The 21,099-nt window shown below is 34.1% G+C and overlaps 1 protein-coding gene across 12 annotated transcripts in view; it reads left to right on the forward strand.

Moving 5' to 3' along the window:
* The window catches only part of Hook3 (hook microtubule tethering protein 3), a 166,811-nt gene that overhangs the window by 104,875 nt on the left and 40,837 nt on the right, over positions 1-21,099 (forward strand). For all 12 annotated transcript variants that reach the window (XM_078031291.1, XM_078031294.1, XM_078031290.1 and 9 more), the window contains 4 exons: positions 440-523; positions 6,567-6,730; positions 12,835-12,975; positions 14,672-14,873. In XM_078031291.1, coding sequence (XP_077887417.1) covers positions 440-523; positions 6,567-6,730; positions 12,835-12,975; positions 14,672-14,873 — 591 coding nt within the window. The remainder of the gene's footprint in view (positions 1-439; positions 524-6,566; positions 6,731-12,834; positions 12,976-14,671; positions 14,874-21,099) is intronic.

Raw genomic sequence — 21,099 nt, forward strand, 5'->3', positions numbered from 1 at the left:
AAAATCCTTTATTAAAAAAAGGGTGCAGTACAAATTAGCATAAAAGTTTAATATGATGGAAAAAATTGTGTTAAAACTATTTATTTTAACCGTTGAAACTTCCATTCCTCTATGAGATGTTTTATGAAGGTAAAACTTCTCAGCTCTTGAAAAAACCAACATTACCAAGAACCAAATAGTCCAGACAGGAGAAAATGTGAAAGAAAACTTGACATGGAGAAAGAGCCAAGTTCAGAGAATAGAAAAGACAAGACTTAGGACTAAAAGAAATTCAAAGCTAGAAGTACCTTCTTTTGAGTCTTAAAAGATGGTTTTTGATTTCCCCTTGTACTTTTCCCCAAGAAATAAAGGAGAAGAACGTTTTAATTCTGTGTTGCATAAAATAATTATTGTTTCCATCTTATATTGAAATAGTTATCATATCTTTGTTTCTAACCAGTTGAAGAAAACTACAGAAGAATTAAATGAAGCTTTGTCAGCAAAGGAAGAAATTGCTCAAAGATGCCATGAATTAGATATGCAGGTAGGTGGTCTGTTCTGTGTACCACCAAATGTTTTGTGTACTGCTGTGTAGTACAGTTTGAATATAATACAACTGTAATTAAATGAAAAAGGAAAAAAAACATGTTTCTGGTTAAGGATAATAGACTCAACAAACATATTCATTTTCTTTCTTTTTTGCAACCCCATTAAATTTATAATATTTACAAGTGAATTAAAATGATATGAACCTCTGAGGAAGAAAGAGTAGTGATATCAGCATCCATGAGTCTTCATAGTGTGCTAGTAAATTGGATTTCAGGAGGGTTGGGGAGATTTTTAAAGCCTGGATTTATAGTGTTTGCCAATTTCTGAATTCAAGTTTCTGATGGTTTAACAGCTAGTTTGCAAGATCTTAGATATTTAATAGTCACCTTGAGTGTAGCCAGCTCTGAAACACATTCTTCATCAACATCTGAAAGTCAAAAGACAGTTGAAAAGTGCTAAATGGATAAAAAGAGCAAAAAATGCAGTGACCAAAAATATTTGTGAGGAGCTGCTATAACAACAGAACACCAAATAGACCAGATGTGGCAGAAGACTGATGTGAGGCTCTAACTAGATATGTAAAAGGGTTAAACTTCTTGCATCATGTTACCCACTCCACAAATTGATATAATCTAGCATAAATGGTATCTAAAATTGATAGATCAAGAAATACTGATACATTCATATATTTAGAGAGATAAGCAAAATCCAAAGCAGAAACTTGGGAATAGTGAAAATTAGTCTCTGGGGAATGAGAAAATTCAGTAGGAAACTGTTTCATTGTAAGCTCCTTTGTCATGTTTTTTCTTAAATAAATCATGTTTAAGTTTTTTTAAATTAGTCACTTTTTTTCTGTGCATATATAAGGATGTCTGCCATAGATACTAAATTAAAATGTTTTAGTAGCATTAGCTTGTTGTAGTTTATTTAGTTGTTTACTTTTGCAGTATTGGATCAAACTGAGGGCCTCACACATGTTTGGTAACACTCTATCGCTGACCTATATTCCCAGCCCCATAGTTGGTCTGATAATTCTAATATTAAGGTTTTTTTGTTCAACACTCAGCCTTCACATAAATTTACTACATCCCAGATGGTATGTCAATTCTCAGAAAAATTGAAAGAATCTGTGATATGTATTATGGTCTCTGATCACCATGCAGTTAAAGTTGGAATGCAATAGCAAAAAATATGTTTAAAAAACATACAGCCTTCAATATTATTTTAACTATGAAAATAGAAATAGTAGAAATGAATGAAGTAGATCAGGAATATAGAGTAGATCCTAGAAAGACTAATGTGGTTTTAGAAATTAGACAAATTATAGAACTGACATTTCATATTCTTTCATTTAACCAACAACATTTGCCAAGCACCCACTACATTTTTTGTACTGTTCTAGTTGCTTTAGATAAAATAAAGATGGGGGAATAGAAACAGATGAAACATCCCTCTTCAAGGTGCTTCTATTCTAAGATAGCTGCTAAACAAGATAAAAATACACTAAGTTATCTGGGCATGGTGGCGTGTGCCCATAATCCCAGCAGCTCTGGAAGCTGAGACAGAATTGTGAGTTCAAAGCTAGCCTCAGCAAGAGTGAGGTGCTAAGCAACTCAGTAAGACACTGCCTCTAAATAAAGTACAAAATAGGGTTGGGGATGTGGCTCAGTGGTTGAGTGTCCCTGAGTTCAATCTCCAGTAATCCCCTCCACCCCAAATACAGTAAATTATGTGGTGATAAGCATTCTAGAGAAGAATAAAGCAGGGAATGTAAAATAAGGAATACAGAGTCCAGAAAATTTAATTTTTAATTGGGTCAACCCAGGCCCACCTTAAGAGAGTGATGAGTTAGTAAAATCCCAAAGAGATCAGGAGAGCAAGCCTACCATATTTCCAGGGGGGAATACAAGCTAAGGGCCATGGAAAAGGCAAAGGATCTGAGATAGGAGTGAAGTAGTGTATTAAAGAGATAGGAAGGGCTGGGGATATAGATCAGTTGGTAGAGTGCTTGCCTTGCATGCACAAGGCCCTGGGTTCGATCCCCAGCACCACCAAAAAAAAGAGAGAGAGAGAGATAGTAAGATGAAAATGATAACAGAAGAAGGGAGAAAATAGGAAAAGTCAGTTGGTCCAGAGAGGCCTTAATATATTTCTTTATAAAAAGTGACATGGGTAGCCAGCCATTGAAGGATTTTGAGCAAAGTAGTCATGGGATTGAGTTGTGTTTTACTCTTAGTTGGCTCAGAGACCAACTAAGAGGCCACTGCAATAAGGCAAAAAATTATATTAACTTTGATCTGTATGTTAGAGATGCTGAGAGGTGACCACAATAGATTTTTTGAGGTACAGCAAATGTTAAATTTGCTAGATTGGATTTGAGTGTGAGAAAGATGTTAAGGATGATAGCTGAGCAATTGGAAGAAGGGAGTTACCATTTAATAAAACGAGAAAGACTACTGGCAAACTAGGTGACGGTGGGTATTAATCAAGAATTCCATTTAGGAGCCAGGCATGGTGTCACACCTGTAATCCCAGTTACACAGGTGGCTGAAGGAGGATTTAAGTTTGAGGACAGCCTGGGCAACTTACACCATGTCTCAAAATAAATTTTTTAAAAAAGAGCTAGGGATGTAGCTCAGTAATAGAACACTTGCCTAGCATGCAGTGAGGTACTGGGTTCAATCCCCATATCCCACACACACATTCCATTTGGGCAAAGATTATTTTGAATAAGACCTCAAAAGCACAAGCAACAAAAGCAAAATTAGACAAACAGGACTATACCGAACTGAAAAGCTTCTGCACATTAAAGAAAACAATTAGCAGAGTGAAAAAACAACCTATGGATTGAGAGAAAATATTTACAAACTATTCATCCAATAAGGCATTAAGAGGAATAAGGAGGGGTTGGGGATGTGGCTCAAGCGGTAGTGCGCTCCCCTGGCATGCGCGGGGCGCTGGGTTCGATCCTCAGCACCACATAAAATAAAGATCTTGTGTCCACCAAAAACTAAAAAATAAATATTAAAAAAAAAGGAATAAGGAATTCAATCCAACAACAGCAACAATAATAATAATCTGATTACAAAATGGGCAAATGATCCTAATAGATATTTCTAAAAAAAAAAAAAATACAAATGATCCACAATTTATACAAAAATACTCAACATCACTAATTATCAGATAAGTGCAAATCAAGATCACAGTAAGAAAGACTGTTATCAAAAAGACAAATGATAGCCAGGTATGGTGGCTGGCACATACCTGGAATCTCAGCAACTCAGAAGGCTTAAGCAGAATGATTGTGAGTTCAAAGCCAACCTTAGCAAATCAGCAAGCCCCTAAGCAAATTAGCGAGACCCTGTCTCAAAATAAAAAGGGCTATGGGTGTGGCTCAGTGATAACTACACTTGGGTTCAATCCCTAGGTATCCACAAAATAAAAGACCAAAGATAAAAAGTAGAACTGCCACATGATCCAGCAATCCCACTACAGGGTGTATGTTCAAAGGAAATGAAATGAGCTTCACTAGTTACAAATAGCCAAGAAATAGAAACCTTATTAGTGTCCATCAACTGATGACTAGATAATGAAAATGTAGTACATATACACAATGGAATACTAGTCGGCCATAAAAAGGATAAAATCCTTTTTGTCAGAAAATCATTATATTAAGCAAAATGAGCCAAGTATAGAAAGACAAGTACCACATGATTGCATGTGAAAGCTAAAATAATCAATCCCAGAGGCCAGGAAGGGAGGAGTGGATAGAGAAAGGTTGTTTAATGATACAAAATATACAGTTATATAGGAGGTTTAAGTTCTAGTGTTCTGTAGCATAATAGGTTGACTATGGTCAACAATAATTTGTTGTATATTTCAAAACAGCTAGAAGAAAAAATTTTGAATATTTCCAATATAGAGAAATGATAAATGTTTAAGATGGTACATGTAATTATCCTAGTTGTTCATTATACATTCATATATCAAAACATCACACTGTAGTCCATGAAAATATACAATTATTATGTATTAATATAAAAAAGATTTTTAGGGGCTGGGGTTATGGCTGAGCTGTAGAGTGCTTGTCTCACACGTTCAAGTCCCTCGGTTCAATCCTCAGCACCACATATAAATAAATAAAATAAAGTTATTGTGTCCAACTACAACTATAAAAATAAATATTAAAAAAATGATTTTTAAAAGTTCTATTTGTAAAATTTTAATTGGAGATTGCTAGTAGACATACGAATAGAAATGATTCCAGTTCAGGGTTCTAGACTAGAAATAGAAATATGTCAGTTGTCAGAAAATAGATGGGGCTTATAGCCATGAAACCTGAAGCCATCACTATATTTAGAAAAGATAAGCTCTAGGCACTGTTAGGGAAATTGAGAAGAATAGAATCCAAAAGAATGAAGCCAAATGATATAAGTGCTTCAAGAAGGATAACCAATTGTGTCAAATGTTGACTTAGTGACTTGGGGGTCAGTGATCCTGATGAACAGTAGAGTGATAGGGCCAATAGCCCAATTGGAACAAGTTAAAGAGAAAATGGATAAATAAATAAATGTACCTGTCAAAATTTGCAAAAGAAAATGGGGGATTGTAGTAGGACTGGAATATATCTCAGTGGTAGAGTACCTGTGTGTGCAAGACCCTGGGTTCAATTTCCAGCACCACACATGTATACTTTTTTAAAAAACAGAACAAAATAGGTGGAAGAAAGAAAAAAGTAAAAACATCAGGCAACTTATGTTTATTACTGGGGATTATACCCACTGACACTTTACTACTATTCCTAGCCCTTTTTAAAATTTTTTGAGATAGGGTCTAATTTGCTTAGGGCCTTCCTAAATTGCTGAGGCTGACTTCAAACTTGAGATCCTCAGGTTCCAGGTTGCTGGGATTTAGATGTGCACCACTATTCCCAGCTTTTTATGACTATAAATCCCCTTCAGTTCCCAGGTCTGCATTCTGAAACTACAGATTAGCTAATATCTTCTAGAATTATATTAATAGGAATCACACATATTCCTATGTTCTCTTTTGATCTGGTTTTTGTTGTTGTTGATTGTTTGTTTGTTTTCAGTATTTCATGTTATCATTATCAATGGGAACTTTTATTGCCAAAAAGTTACCTGTACAGTGGATATATTCTAATGTATTTATCAATTTACTTATTGATAAATGTTTGGGTTATTTCCAGTGTTTCTCTATTACAAGTAAAACTGGCAAAATCTTTTTAAGGACTGGGGCTGTGTCTTAGCAGTAGAGTACTTGCCTCGCATGTGTGAGGCACTGAGTTCGATTCTCAGCACCACATGTAGATAAAGTTTTTTAAAAAAAGGTCTATTGACAACTAAAAAAAAAAAATTTAAAAAAACTTTTAAAGTTATTGTGTGGGCATATGCTTTTACTTCTCTTTGAGTAAATGCCTAGGAGTGGAATGGCTAGATAAGTTACATGGTAGTTACATGTGCAGTTTTTTGAGACTGCTGACCTGTTTTCCAAAGTGTTTGAAATATTTTATAGTCTCATCAGTGATACCTTTTATTCTTACCTTCACCAATACTTGGTACAGTCTTTTAAATTTTAGCCACTTTAGTAATATTTTAGTGTGAATTTTCATTTCTTTGGTGACTCATGATGATTATCTTTCTGTGTTTGCCTTCTATCTTTGTTGAATATCTTTTCAAATACAAAATAAAGCCAGATGTGGTGGTGCATAGCTGTAAGCCAAGCTACTTAGAAGGCTGAGGCAGGAGCATTGCTTGAGCCCAGAAAGTTGAGGTGCCTGGGTAGTGTAGTCAGACCCATATCTCAAAATAATAAATAAATAAGAAATAAAAAATTAATTCTTATCTACTTGTACATATTGTTCTATGTGAAAAATATTCCAAAATAATGCAAATGTTTTAAATGGAAATTAACTGTATTCTTTAAAGTAGGGTTTGATTCATAATAGTAATTCACAGGAGACTGAACTGACGCAGTGTAATTGAAGGAAATAATTGCTGTCTTCTGTATTTCAACAGGTTGCAGCATTGCAAGAGGAGAAAAGTAGTTTATTGGCAGAGAATCAGATATTAATGGAAAGACTCAATCAATCTGATTCCATAGAAGATCCCAACAGTCCAGCAGGAAGAAGGCATTTGCAACTCCAAACTCAATTAGAACAGCTACAAGAAGAAACATTCAGGTAAAAGACCACTCATTAAACTTGAATTTTAAAAAATTTTGTAACTGTCACTTAACGGTTAGAAATATAGTATTAGGACTTCTGGTTAACTGCAGACCGAGACAAAGGTGTGTAATAAACAACTTCCTCAGATCTTTCCATACAAGTTATGTGACATAACTTCACATCTAGGATGAATTGTATCCAATATTTAATATTTCTTCATGACAGAATGCTCTACCTACAAAATAACAGTGAAAAAAATAAAGAAACCAAACACCAGCCCTTCATTCCACACATCTGTCCCACCCCCACTATAGTGTTGTAGTAAGCAAAGGCAGACCACGAACAAATTAGAGGAAGACAGGAAGAATGCTAGTGAAGGGATATGAGATGAGTTGGGAGCCAGGTGAGTTGGCATACTCCTGTAGTCCTAGATAATAGAGAGACTGAGGCAGGGCAGTCATTAGACCAGCATGGGCAACCTAATGAGACCCCCTTCTCAAAAAAGAGAAGAAAAAAATAGGCAAGGTGAGTTGGAGCAATCATCAGAAAGATTAAATTCATTCAAATCTAAAATTCCTTTTAAAAAAACAACAGATAACTGGGCAGAGTGAACCACAGATTGCCTGATAGGAATTTCAAAGTAAATTCATTTTTGTAAAGAGCCAGATTCGGTAAAAGGATACAGAAGGAAACTTTAAAGAGACACAGTATGCACAGGCATACAATTTAAAGAGATAATACAAAGACCTAGGGCATGATTTTTTTTTTTTTTCTAGAGAAAAACACAAGACCAGGTTTATTTCATACAATGTTATTCACACATTTTTCATTTTCTAATTTATACATAATATACAAAGAAGTGAAGATAACATTTCAAATGAACCAATAAGAGCCAGGACTTAGACAAACTGGTCCAGAAACAACCTATATCAAAAGGAGACACTCAAAGAGTTGAGCCTAAGTGGTTCTGCCCAGTTAATTTCTTTATTCTGAAATGTCAGACTTTACTAAAATTCCATGCCAACATACTAAAAGGTAGAATAGGGAATTGGGGTGGGCAGCAAAAATGGCAGACCGTAAAATTTCCACAAGAACAGGAATTTTTCTAGAATATACTTCAGTATTGGGAGGGTTGAGTTGTTAGCACTGGGAAACATTGAAACAACAGGACCCCTAGAGGAAGGTTGTTTCCCAATGTAACATTCTCTAGGACTTGGAATTTTTAAAACTGCAGTGATAACTGCCTGTGTCAACAGAGTATGGTAAGGATAAAGGCAAACTAGGAATAACTGTATTAATACAGGAAAGTCAGTACCAATCTCCAACAAGGAAAGCTTTGATCCTGAGACCAGGGGCTGAAAGTGGAAAGAAAGGTTTGACACAGGGTTGAGACTCTTGAGGCTGGCAAAACAAAATTAGGAAAGGATGGAGAGAGAAGCTTTTTAAGGGACTGGGGAATACTGATAACTATGAAAAGGACATGCTGATGAGCCAGTGTGACTGAGAGGGAACAGTGAATGACAAGTGGTTGGATTTAATGGCCTCACCAAGGAATGTCGGGTTAGAAAACTAGAATAACAAAATCCAACATAAAAGGTATTCCTGGCACCCCAATGTTTATGCTATTATTTTAAGGTTCAAGATATGAATGGCTAAGTGATAAAATCTTTAAATTCAATAATATTGTGCTCAGAAGATTGCTTTTCTTCTGCAGACCTCTAGTAAAAAAATCCTTTCCATGTTCAACTCATGACAGAGATAGCATGTTCATTTTAGTTTTCAGCATTAAACATAAATGGGTCAACATAAATGTTTATACAAAATACTGACTTCAACAAAATACAAAGCACTATCTTTCAGAAACTGAATATACAAAGCAAGTTTTTTTTCCCAAAATATTTTCATAAGCAAAGGATTAAAAACGATTTTAATTATACACATATGGTCACAATTTTGCCTTAAAAAGATTGTTGGGAAATGTACATAAGGCCGCTTGTAAATGTACATCATGTTACTGTTATAATGTCTTATGTCCAGAGAAAAAAACATTATCATACAGATTTGCTCTTACTTGGGAGTAGGCTATTCAAAAATACAGTACTCTTCTGTACAAAGAAAAAAAATCACATCACATTTTAATAAGATGGAAAAAGCATTGGCCTCCTTGGTAAGCAAATATCTCAGTCCAATACTTTCTATTATGCACAATACCCTGACTTCAATTGAAAATGATCCAAATCCTAGCATGTCCGTATTAACAGAGTCAACAACTGTGTTATAAAACAAAATGTTTCTCACAATAATAAAAAGAAAGCTGGTTCATACATCTGAAACCATATAAAGATAAAAAATGTTTTAAAAAATCACTCTCAATTTGGAGAAATAAATTTACATTATACAACACTATATTGCCAGGTCAAAGAGGGTAGGGACATAAATGTACACTAAAATGCAAATGTTTCCCAAAGAGATAAAACAAATTCCATTTACAGCATGAAGGTTTACAAATGTACACCTGTACAACCAAGGAAAGTGTTACTACTAAATTAGCAAGGCTTTTTAATAAACATTGAAACAAGATTTGCTATTAAAGTGTAAACTTACATCTATTACTACACACACAATGCATATATTTATAGGAAGCAAAAAAAGCTATCTGAATATGTAATCATGCTTAAATGTTGAGCTATCAAATTCACTTTTCAGTGGCCCCTTTTCACCTCTGTTTCCTACTTTCTGCATCTACTAGGAAAAAGCAAAATAAAGCTCAACACGTCTAGGGCCTGATTTAAGAGATAAGTTTATTTTAAAAGACAAGCTGATTTAAAACAATAGGTACAATTTAAAGGAACCATCTTTCAAACACATCTTCTGGAGAAGTAAAAGGCCAAAAGGGAAAGGGAAAAGAGAATCAGGAAATTTTGATATGCTTTAAGATGAAATAGAAGCACAAAATTGAAGGTCTTAGCAGCATTATGAAAATATTTTGTCATGGTTTACTAAAAAATATATTATGATCTATTTCTTAACTGGCTATAGATTTCCATTGCTAAAACAGAAAAATTATACTTTTTTTTTTTTTTTTGGTATCAGAGTTTGAACCCAAGGGTACTTAACCACTGAGCCACATCTCCAGCCATATATATATATATATATATATATATATATATATATATATATATATATATATTTTTTTTTTTTTTTTTTTTTTTTTTTTTTTTTTTGAGACAAGGGTTTGCTGAGTTACTTAGGGCCTCAGCCTCATGAGCCTCTGGGATTACAGGCATGCACCACCGCACCTGGTGGAAATTAATTTGGTTTTTACTTTCCAAGTAGCTTAATTTAGTAATATACCTACTGTCCTTCATTATTTCTAAATGAGATGTTTCTGAATTTTCTTCTTCTTTTTTTCTCTAACAGAATAAAAAGCTTTCCTTAGATCTCTTGGAAACCTTTGAAACAATCCATTCCTTATTGCCTTTACCAGCAATTCCAAATGGGATCTGAGGACCCTGAAGGTTCTTTGAGACTGTTTTAGAATGCATAAGGCTCTCTCTTTTCTGACTACATACTTGTGCAAGCCTGGATTTTCCTCATGTACTTCATTGAAAAACATCACAACAGATGAATGTAGAAACGGTTATTAGAACCCAACTTTCTTCTGTAAAACCAGATATTTCAGTTATGTAAATAGTGTTAACCTTCATTTTTTTTTGTTTCATAAAAATGTAATTTTTTTCATAAACAATATGTTTGTATTAACATAATGGGCTTATTACTGTTATTTTCAGTTGAACTAAGTAAATAGACTTAAATGTTTTAATTATTGATATGACAAATAGCAACAGATAAAACCTACATAATTAAAGGTTCTTTTTAAAAATATTTTTAGTTATAGATGGACACAATATCTTTATTTTATTTATTTATTTTTATGTGGTACTGAGTAAGGATCGAACCCAGAGCCTTACAAATGCTAGGCAAGTGCTCTACCACTGAGCTATAGCCCTAGTCCCTAACTAAAGGTTCTTTAGGGTTTTCAGTAATTGTAAGAATATGAAGGGATCCTGAAACCAAAATGTTTGAGAACCCTTTATCTTGACCTCCTAAGACAAAAATCTATGAATAATAAAATATAACTTTACCCTTTTGTTTCTAAATTGTGGCTAATTTTCCAGTTATAGTTTAGGGAAATTACATTTTTATTATTAAGGAAATCATGTTTAAAGTTTTGTTGATCCAGAATACATATTCATAATAATATATTTTGAAGTGCCTTAAAAACTCAAATATTTGATCAGTACTATATTTCTCAAGGATTTTTGTTGTTGTTAAATATCCTTGTAAAGTCAGATATATTTGCCCCACTTTCTTAGCTAACTAATGGTACAGTAAACATACACAAGTAACACAAATGAAGATCTAAATATATAAAATGTGTGATATAACATTTTCTAATCAATAAGGAAAGTTTAGATTGTTTGTTTATGGCTTGGCATAGTTATTTTGGCAGAAGTTAGATTCCAGCATTGCATCATACGCAAAATGAATTAAAAACTTTAATGTTAGAAATGAAACCATTGAAAATGTAATAGGGGACAGACAGGAAGGACACCAAATAGGAAACAGGAAGCAGGTTTCTTTTGCTGCAGCCCGGTTAAGAGGGAAATCAATTAATCCCCTGAACCCTTAGTTCAGGCCATTTCAGAACTTTATACCTATTGTGTAAGGGAAGGGGCTCAGAAATTCACAGTCTGCAGAAGTTCACACAAAAACAGCTTTTTCTTTCACTGTTCTGGGCAAGTTAACCCTTCAAGGACAGTGCCTGAGAAGGGGAGAGTTTATTTTCCCCCTTCTTCCCTCCCACTGCCACCTGTTACCACAGATCCCAATTAGTAACTACTTCTCTTTGAAATGTAAACATCTCTGTGAAGCTCTGGCTCCAGGCCAGAAGCCTTGTTAAAGGATCTTTCTTATCACACTTTGCATTTGCAAACACACTTCTACAAACATATATATAAATTTTTTAAATTTTTATTTTATTTTTTTGCTTATACTAGATATTTCATAAATATTTGTGAAAAAATCTCTTCCAGGCCAGTGGGCACAATGATAGTGCAACAGGAACTAGGAAGTTTAACTACATTGAACTCTTGTAGAGACTCTTCTACTTATAGACTAAGATTAATTATGGTGAAGATTTCTGGAGAAGCTTAATTAAGATTTTCTGTGGAGGAGGAAATGCCATTACGAAGTACTCACAGAAAATGTAGAGTTAAAGAAAGTTATACACTAAAAGTAAAAACTGAAGTTCCAATCAGTTGAAATGCATAAAAATTAGGACTTATGTACATATTTTTTAAATACTTATATATAATTTTAAATAAAATTAAAAGTCACTAATTGCATAAAATACTTGCAATAGGAGAGAGAAGAGCATTATAAATCAAAGAAAGGGGTTGGGGTTGTGGCTTAGCAGTAGAGTGCTCACCTAGCATGGGTTCAATTCTCAGCACCACATAAAGATAAATAAATAAAATAAAGGTACTGTGTCCAACTACAACTAAAAAAATAAATATTAAAAAAAGTTAAATCAAAGAAAGGATATATGTTAAGTAAACAAGTCTAGTTAATTACAAGTAGAAATAGTATTAATGATTTTTTTTAACATGAGAATGAAAGATGCGCTCCCAAAATGTTAAACAATAGTTATTTGGATTAATACATGGTATTAATTTTCTTTGCTTTTCTGTATTTTGAAAATTTCAGAAAGAAATATATATTAATTTCATAATTAGAAAATAAAACCTTAGAGGTGGGGGTATGACTCAGCAGTAGAGTGGTTGCCTATTATGCCTAAGACCCAGTATTTGGGGAAGCATTCTTTGATGTCTAGCTTTCTGACAATGGAGGAATGGTCACAAGTTGTCACTTTTTTCAAGTGTGGAACACTGGAATCAACTTTAATAATAGATACAATTTAGGAATACAGCTTTTGGCCACAAAAATCACAGATATGTTGAAGAGTTTATTCTTATGTTTTCTCTTCTTTTATTGTTCCAAAGAGAATTATGAGACAGTAAATAGTGCTTTCTTGATCTATTTTATTCTGGTTACAGACTAGAAGCAGCCAAAGATGATTATCGAATACGCTGTGAAGAGTTAGAAAAGGAAATCTCTGAACTTCGGCAACAGAATGATGAATTAACTACTTTGGCAGACGAAGCTCAGTCTCTAAAAGATGAAATAGATGTTCTTAGGTAAACAATCTTTCCTTCATTGTGTAATTTCAGACCCATCAGTTCTGTGTGTGTCTCTCTCTCTCTCTCTCTCTCTCTCTCTCTTAACAAACTCTTGAATCTCTTAGCACACCTCAGTGTGTTTTAAGAGTCATAGTACCTGGGTTCATATCCTACAGCTGCCACTTATTTAACCTCTATATTTTCTCAGCTATAAAATGGAAGTAATATACATACTTACCTCAGTTTTATATGAAGAGTTAAATGAGCTTATCTCTTGAAATGCTATCTGGCAAATCAGTCCTCCTGCCTGTTAAATAGAAGTTAATCTGACCATCATTTCACACTTTTCTAGCTCGGGAACATTTTTTTCTTATTACCCATATTCTTTAATTCTGAGCCCTCCAGGCACTTGATCTTTTTTTTTTTTTTTTTTTTCTTGGATGCTGGCACATGTTGCAGGGCTTCATTTCCTTCATGGGCATTTTCATGTTCACTTCAATTATTTTCTTATTGATACTTCACCACCTGCCACCTCAGTAGTCTACCATTCTGTTTTTTGCATAATCTCCAGTTATCTGTTGAATCATTCCAGTCATTTCTATTTTCTGCTTCAGTTCTTTGAATACTGAGAATGAACAGAGAAAATTACATAGATAGTTTTGTCTAACTACAAATTAATGATCTTTATTCTTCACTTATTATATCTGCAGTATTTTGGGGAAAAGTTTCTTACTCCTGGTCCACCATTTCACTATTAACCAGTACTTAGTCCTGTATCCCATTTCTCTCATAGTTGTTTGTTGTTTTTATAACTCTTTCACCTGCCCCCTCCATGCCTTAATCTCAGTAAATGACCTTGTCTCCTACTGCTCAGAAAAAAAGAGATTATGAACTGTTGAATTCTCCCATGCTCTTTGTCTCCAGTACCTCTAAATTTTCTGAGTTTCATCATTTTTCTGTTGCTTGTAGAGTGTAGACCTCTACTCTTCCTCCTGTCCAGCACTAATTCATTTTTCAGTATGTCAGTCTCAAACCTTCATGCTAATGTAGGGTCTGTGTTATATCAATTATCATTTTTCTTTGCATCTTGAATCTCGCTTCTTCACAAACACACACACACTTTTTTTTTTTTTTTTTTTTTTACATTTAGGTCTCTTTAATTTTAAAAAGAAAGAAAAAGAAAGATTTATTATTCCTTCCTTCCTTATAAAACTAAAATTATGTAAGAAAAATTTATATTCTCAGCTGGGGTTATAGTTCAGTATTGTAGCACTCAGCCTAATATGCATGAGACATTGTGTTCAGTCTTCAGCACCACATACACATATATACACACAAATTACATTTTCCTTTTAGTTTCTACAATTTGCCACTGTCTGTCTACTATTTTTTCCACTAAAACCTCCGTTCCTATGATCACTCATGACTCATGCCTGACAACTTACTTTACTTTTGTACTAAATGTGATTTTGCTGGCAGTCCCCTGCTGCTTTCCTTGAATTGTATAACATTCTAAACAATATATTTTTCTGTCATTTTGGACATTTTTACAAAATCTGAGCAAAAATTATTCTGAAATCACTTTTGGTATCATAATTTCATTATAATGTGTTGTTGCCTGATAATGCCTAGTAATCTTTCTTGGTTTAACACTGTCTAAAGATTTTAGCAGCCGTGTGTATATTTCTGATTTTTAATTTCTATCTCATTCTAGACATTCTTCTGATAAAGTATCTAAACTAGAAGGTCAAGTGGAATCTTATAAAAAGAAGCTGGAAGACCTTGGTGATTTGAGGCGGCAGGTTAAACTCTTAGAAGAGAAGAATACCATGTATATGCAGAACACTGTCAGTCTAGAGGAAGAGTTAAGAAAGGCCAATGCAGCACGAAGTCAACTTGAGACGTATAAGAGACAGGTAAAAGAACAGAAACAACTTTCCTCATGATGGTTTTAAGCAAGCTGTCTACTAGGACATATAGTTTATCAAAACCACTAACTTTTGTTTTTCCAGTTTTTAATCTTTTCTTTATTATATTTTTTTATATTTAAAGAACTTTAAATATAATTCTTTTGGGGGGGTACCAGGGATTGAACTCAGGGGCACTTGGCCACTGAGCAACATCCCCAGCCCTATTTTGTGATTTTCTTAGAGACAGGGTCTCATTGAGTTGCTTATCGCCTCACTGTTGCTGAGTCTACCTTTGAACTTGCACTTCTCATGTCTCGGCCTCCTGAGCTGTTGCATTAAAAGTGTGCACCACCATGCCCAGCTAAATATAATTTTTATCCAGAGGATTTTGATTGGTCTCTAAAGCAACTCTCTCCCACTTTTTTAATTTTTAAAATTTAATATGGAATACTTGAGAAATACACAACAGGGCTAGGTGTGATGGTATGCTTCTGTAGTCCCTCTACTAAGAAAGAAGGCTGATACAGGAGGATCACTTGAGGCCAGCCTAGGTAGATAACACAGTTGAGACCCTGTCTAAAGGTGTGTGTGGTGGCACATGCCTCTAATCCCAGAGGCTCTGGAGTCTGAGGCAGGAGGTTTGCAAGTTCAAAGCCAACCTCAGCAATGTAGCAAAGCCCTGTCTCAAAATAAAATATAAAAGGGCTGAGGATGTATCTCAGTGGTTAAGCACCTGTGGGTTCAATCCCTACCAAAAAAAAAAAAAAAAAAAAAAAAAACCACAACAGCAAAAGTATAATACAGGTATAATACAGTAAATACATGCTTAAAAATACAACACTTTCTCCCTTGTTATAGGTAACTTCTGTATTGCTATATGGTTTTTGTTCCACGCATCTTTTTATACATTTGCGACATATCTGTTTATTCCTCAAAATTTATTACATTTTTACATGTTCCAAAACTACATAAATGATTCAGTGAAAACACTCTTCTGTCAGGGCATCATGGCACACCTACAGTCTCACCTACTGGGGAGTCTGAAAACAGGAGGATCACAAGTTCAAGGCCAGCCTTGGCAACTCAACAAGACCTTATATCAGGGTACAAAATTGAAAGGGCTGGGGATGTAACTCAGTGGTAGAGTACCCCTGGCTTCAAAGTCAAAAAAAAGAAAATACTCTTCTTTATTTGACTTTTTTTTTCCCTCAGTATATTTATGGGATTCATTCATGTTGATAGGCATTGCTTTATACTTACTATTCATTGTTAATGCTGTATATTATTCCATTGAGTGACTATTCCAAAATTTATCTACTTTACTTTTGAAGGACATATGAGATGTTTCCACTTTTATATACACATGCACATACACACAAACATGCACACACACACACACACACAAACATAAATGCCCCTATTAATCATACTGATCATGTCCTGTGCACATGGTGGAGGTTACAGAGATTTATCAGTTCTCTCTCTCTCTCTCTCTCTCTCTCTCTCTCTCTCTCTCTCTCTCTCTCGGTACCAGGGATTGAACCTAGGGGCACATAACTATGGAGCCACATCCCTATTCCTTTTTATTTTTTGAGACAGGGTCTTGCTAAGTTGCTTTGGGCCTTGTTAAGTTACTAGGACTGCCCTCAAACCCGGGATCTTTCTGCCTCAGCCTCCCTAGTAACTGGGACTATAGGCATGTGCCACCATGCTCAGCTTTATGGAATTTCTTAGAGCATTGTCAATGTAATAGATGTTCTAGTCTATTCTTTGAAGTGATTATATTACCAACAAAATGTTTATATGGATTCCTTTGCTCCCCCACATCACCAACACATAGTATTGTCAAATTTAAATTTTGCCAATTGGTGAATATAAAATAGTGTCTCCTTGTGATTTTACTTAGCATTATGCAGATGACAAATATATGAACTGACCATATTTTTTTTGGAATTTCCTATTTTTATCTTTTACCCATTTTATATTTAATTCTTTTTCTTACTCATTTAACTTTTTCCCCCTGGTACTAGGGATTCAATCCAGAGATACTTTGCCACTGAGCCTCAACTTTAGGTCTTTTTATTTTTTATTTTAAGAAAGGGTTTCACAAAGTTGCTGAGGTTGGCCTCAAACTTGCAGTCCTCCTGTAATTTATAAAACCTTTTATATGTTCTTTATGTTAATTTTTTTTAATATTTATTTTTTTAGTTTTAGGTGAACACAATATCTTTATTTTTTATGTGGTGCTGAGGATCGAACCCAGTGCCTCACACATTTCAGGCAAGCACACTACCACTTGAGCCACATCCCCAGCCCTTAATTTTTCATTTCTTTAGTTTCATTGTTCATTTCCTATAGATGTCTGACCTGCCAGTATTTTTTGAGTCCTAATTTTAATGTAATGAACTTTAAATATCTTTTTTGTTATGATTTGTACTTTTTATCTTAACACATTATTTTCTACATAAAGATGAAAGTCTAATCTCCTCATTACAAAGATTTAAAATTTGTTTTGCATATTTAGATTTATAATCCATCTGGAGTTTATTCTTTCCTAGGATGTGAGAGGAATCCATTTAATATTTTTGTCTGTGTAGATATGTAATGGTCCATTCTTCTTCCCCAGTGACCTACAGTTCTACCTTATATATTTAAAGTTTTCATTTTATATATGGGTTTATTTCTGGGCACTCTATTCTATTGGTGTCCTTGTTTATTTCCATGCTTCTACTACACTGTCATATTTTCTGTAGATTTTTAGTAATTTTGCTTTTGGTAGAGAAGACTCTTACCTGTCCTTTTGCAAAACTGTCTGTTCTTGGACCTGTTTTTTTTTTTTTTTCCCCCTCTAAACTCAAAATCCTTGGAGTTGAAATTCCATTGCGTCAGTTGATTGATTTGGAAAAAATTGACATCTTTGTGACAAGAAGTATTCCTATGTATGAATATATCTCTATTTGCATTTATTTAGGTCTTCAGTGTCTTTCAATTTAAGCTCTTTTAAAGATCATGCACATATTTTACTCATAGGTATTTGTGATTTTGGTTGTTTGTATAAATGTAGTTATTTGATGGAAGATACCATTTTCCATTTGTTGATGATTTATACTAATGAAATAGATTTCTTTTTCATTTTTTAAAATTTTAATTTGTTATATGACAGCAGAATGCATTATAACTCATATTACCCATATAGAGCACAATTTTTCATATTTTAGTTGTATACAATAAATAGATTTTGTTTGTTGATTCTGTAGCATTGCAAAATTCTCATATTACTTATGATAATATCTCATTAAAGGTGATATAGTGAACAAATGAAAGTAATTTTGTTTCTTTATATTCCATACCTTCTTTTCCCTCCAGTATCAGCACACCTGGCCTTTAATACAATTTTGTGTAAAAATAATAGTGGGAAACCATTTCATATTTTTTATTATGTCCAGAATATTATTTTTTAATAATACTTATTGGCATATTTTAACTATACAAAATAATGGGTTTCTTTCTCTTTTTGGAACTGGAGACTTAACATAGGGGCATTTTTGCACCTAGCTACATCCCTGTTCTTTCTTTCTTTCTTTCTTTCTTTCTTTTTTTTCTTTTGAGACAGGGTCTTGCTAAGTTGCTGAGGCTGGTCTCAAGACTTATAGCCCTCCTGCCTTAGGTCAGTGGGATTATAGGTGTGTGCCACTGCAGGTGGCTAAATAATGGGTTTCATTGTCATATTTTCATATGTGTATATAAAATACTTTGATTGTATATACCTTTCCCATTACTCTCTTTTCCTCCATTCTTCTAGTTCCTTCCTCCTTCTAATAGTCCCCTTCTATGTTCATGTCATCTTTTTACCCCCTAGATTCCACATATGAAAAAAACATGGAATACTTATCTTTGAATCTGGCTTGTTTCACTTAACTCGTTGATCTCCAATTCCATCTATTTTCCTACAAATGACATGATTTCATTTTCTCTATGGCTGAATAATATTCCATTGTGTGTATTTACCGTATTTGTTTTATTCATTCATGTATTGAGCATCCAGACTGATTCCATAAATTTGGCTATTGTTAATAGTGCCATGACAACATAAGTATGGAGATATCTCTATTGTATGCTGACTTTTGTTCTTCTGGGCATTTACCTGGGAGTGATATAGATGCTGAGAATGTTATATGGTCCTTCTATTTTTAGTTTTTTGTGAAATTTTTATAGTGTTTATTACTAATTTACATTCCCATCAACAGCATATAAGAATTCCTTTTCCCCACATCCTTACTCGCATTTGTTGTTGGATTTTGTTGTTGTTGTTTCCTTGAGAATAACCATTCTGTCTAGAGTGAGATAGTATCTCAATGTAGTTTTGTTTTGTTTTTTTAGTTGTAGATGGACACAATACCTTTATTTTATTTATTTTATGTGGTTCTGAGGATTAAATCCCATGCCTTACCCGTGCCAGGCAAGTGCTCTGCCACTGAACCACATCCCCAGTCCTCAATGTAGTTTTGATTTGCATTTTCTGTATATGTGTGTATGTACATATATATGTACACATATATATTTTATTTTTATGTGGTGCTGAGGATCGAACCCAGTGCCTCAGAGGTGCTAAGCAAGCACTCTGCCACTTGAGCCACAATCCCAGCCCATTGATTTGCATTTTCCTGATGACTAAAGACATTGAATATTTCGTGTATTTTTCAACCAGTTGTACATCTTATTTTGTGTTAAATTTCTTTTAGTTCCTTCTATGTTCTAGATACTAATCCTGTGTTGGATGAACAGTTGGCAATGATTTTCTTCCTTTCTATAGGCAGTTGCTTTACTCTGTTGATTCTTTCTTTTGCTATGCAGAAGTTTTTTCATTTGACATAATTCCATTTGTTAATTCTTACTATTATTTCCTCAGCTATTAGAATCCTATTCAGAAAGTCATTGCCTATAATACTGATTTCAAGTGTTTTATCTATGTTTTTTTCTAACAATTTTAACATTTCAAATCTTACATAAGGTCTTTGATCCATTTGAATCAGTTTTTGAACAATTTCAAAATCTAGTTTTCAACCATTGTGGGACCTTTCTATCCCTTTGTGTCTTGTAGTGTTTTTGTTTGTTTGTTTTAAATAAAATTGGATGCTGCAAAGTTCAGTGCATATATATTTACAATCATTATATTTCTCTTGATTGATTGTACCCTTATCAGCATATTGTGATCTTTGGGGTTCTTTTGACCAATTTTGGTCTTTTTTGTCAGATGCAGGGATAGCCTTGCCTGCTTTCGGATTTCATTTGGATTATCACTCTCCATCTTTTTACCTTCAGCCTGTATGCGCCTTTGTCAGTTTCAAAGAGTTGGGTCTTGCTTTTTAATCCATTCAGCTAGTCTGCATCTTTGCATTGGAGAAATTAGATCATTTACATTCGGGATTGTTATTGCAAGGCAAATTACCAGTTCCTGTTGTTTTGATATTATTGTTTTATATGTTTTAAATCATCTTTGTTTATTTCTTTCTCTTTTATTTGTCTTAGGTGTTTAATGTTTTACTGAAATAATCATGTTTGATTCTATCCCACTTCTCATTTGCTTATCCACTTATTCATGTGTGTGTGTGTGTGTGTGTGTGTGTGTGTGTGTGTGTGTGTGTGTATAATTTCAGTTGTAGATGAATACGATACCTTTATTTTTGTTTGTTTTCATTTTTTTTATTGGTTGTTCAAAACATTACAAAGCTCTTGACATATCTCATACATTAGATTCAAGTGGGTTATGAACTCCCATTTTTACCCCAAATACAGATTGCAGAATCACATCGGTTACACATCCACATTTTTATATAATGCCATATTAGTAACTGTTGTATTCTGCTACCTTTCCTATCCTGTACTATCCCCCCTCCCCTCCTCTCCCATCTTCTCTCTCTACCCCATCTGCTGTAATTTAATTCTCTCCCTTGTTTGTTTTTTTTTCCTTTTCTTCATTTTTTTTTTTTTTAATGTGGTGCCAGGGATCAAACCAGTGCCTCACACATGCTAGGCAAGAGCTCTACCACTAAGCCACAACCCCAGCCCATCTACTTATTCTTTTCCTTGCTCTTTTGGTTGTTTATCTTGGTTTCTCATCTGGGTGTAGGATTCCTTTGAGTATCTTCTGTAATGCTGATTTAGCAGTCTTGAATTCTTATCTTAAAAAGTCCTTTTCCTTCTTAGATTTTGAAGGATATCTTTTCTGGAT

Source organism: Ictidomys tridecemlineatus, chromosome 14 (assembly GCF_052094955.1).
Source record: "Ictidomys tridecemlineatus isolate mIctTri1 chromosome 14, mIctTri1.hap1, whole genome shotgun sequence".
Classification (NCBI taxonomy): domain Eukaryota; kingdom Metazoa; phylum Chordata; class Mammalia; order Rodentia; family Sciuridae; genus Ictidomys; species Ictidomys tridecemlineatus.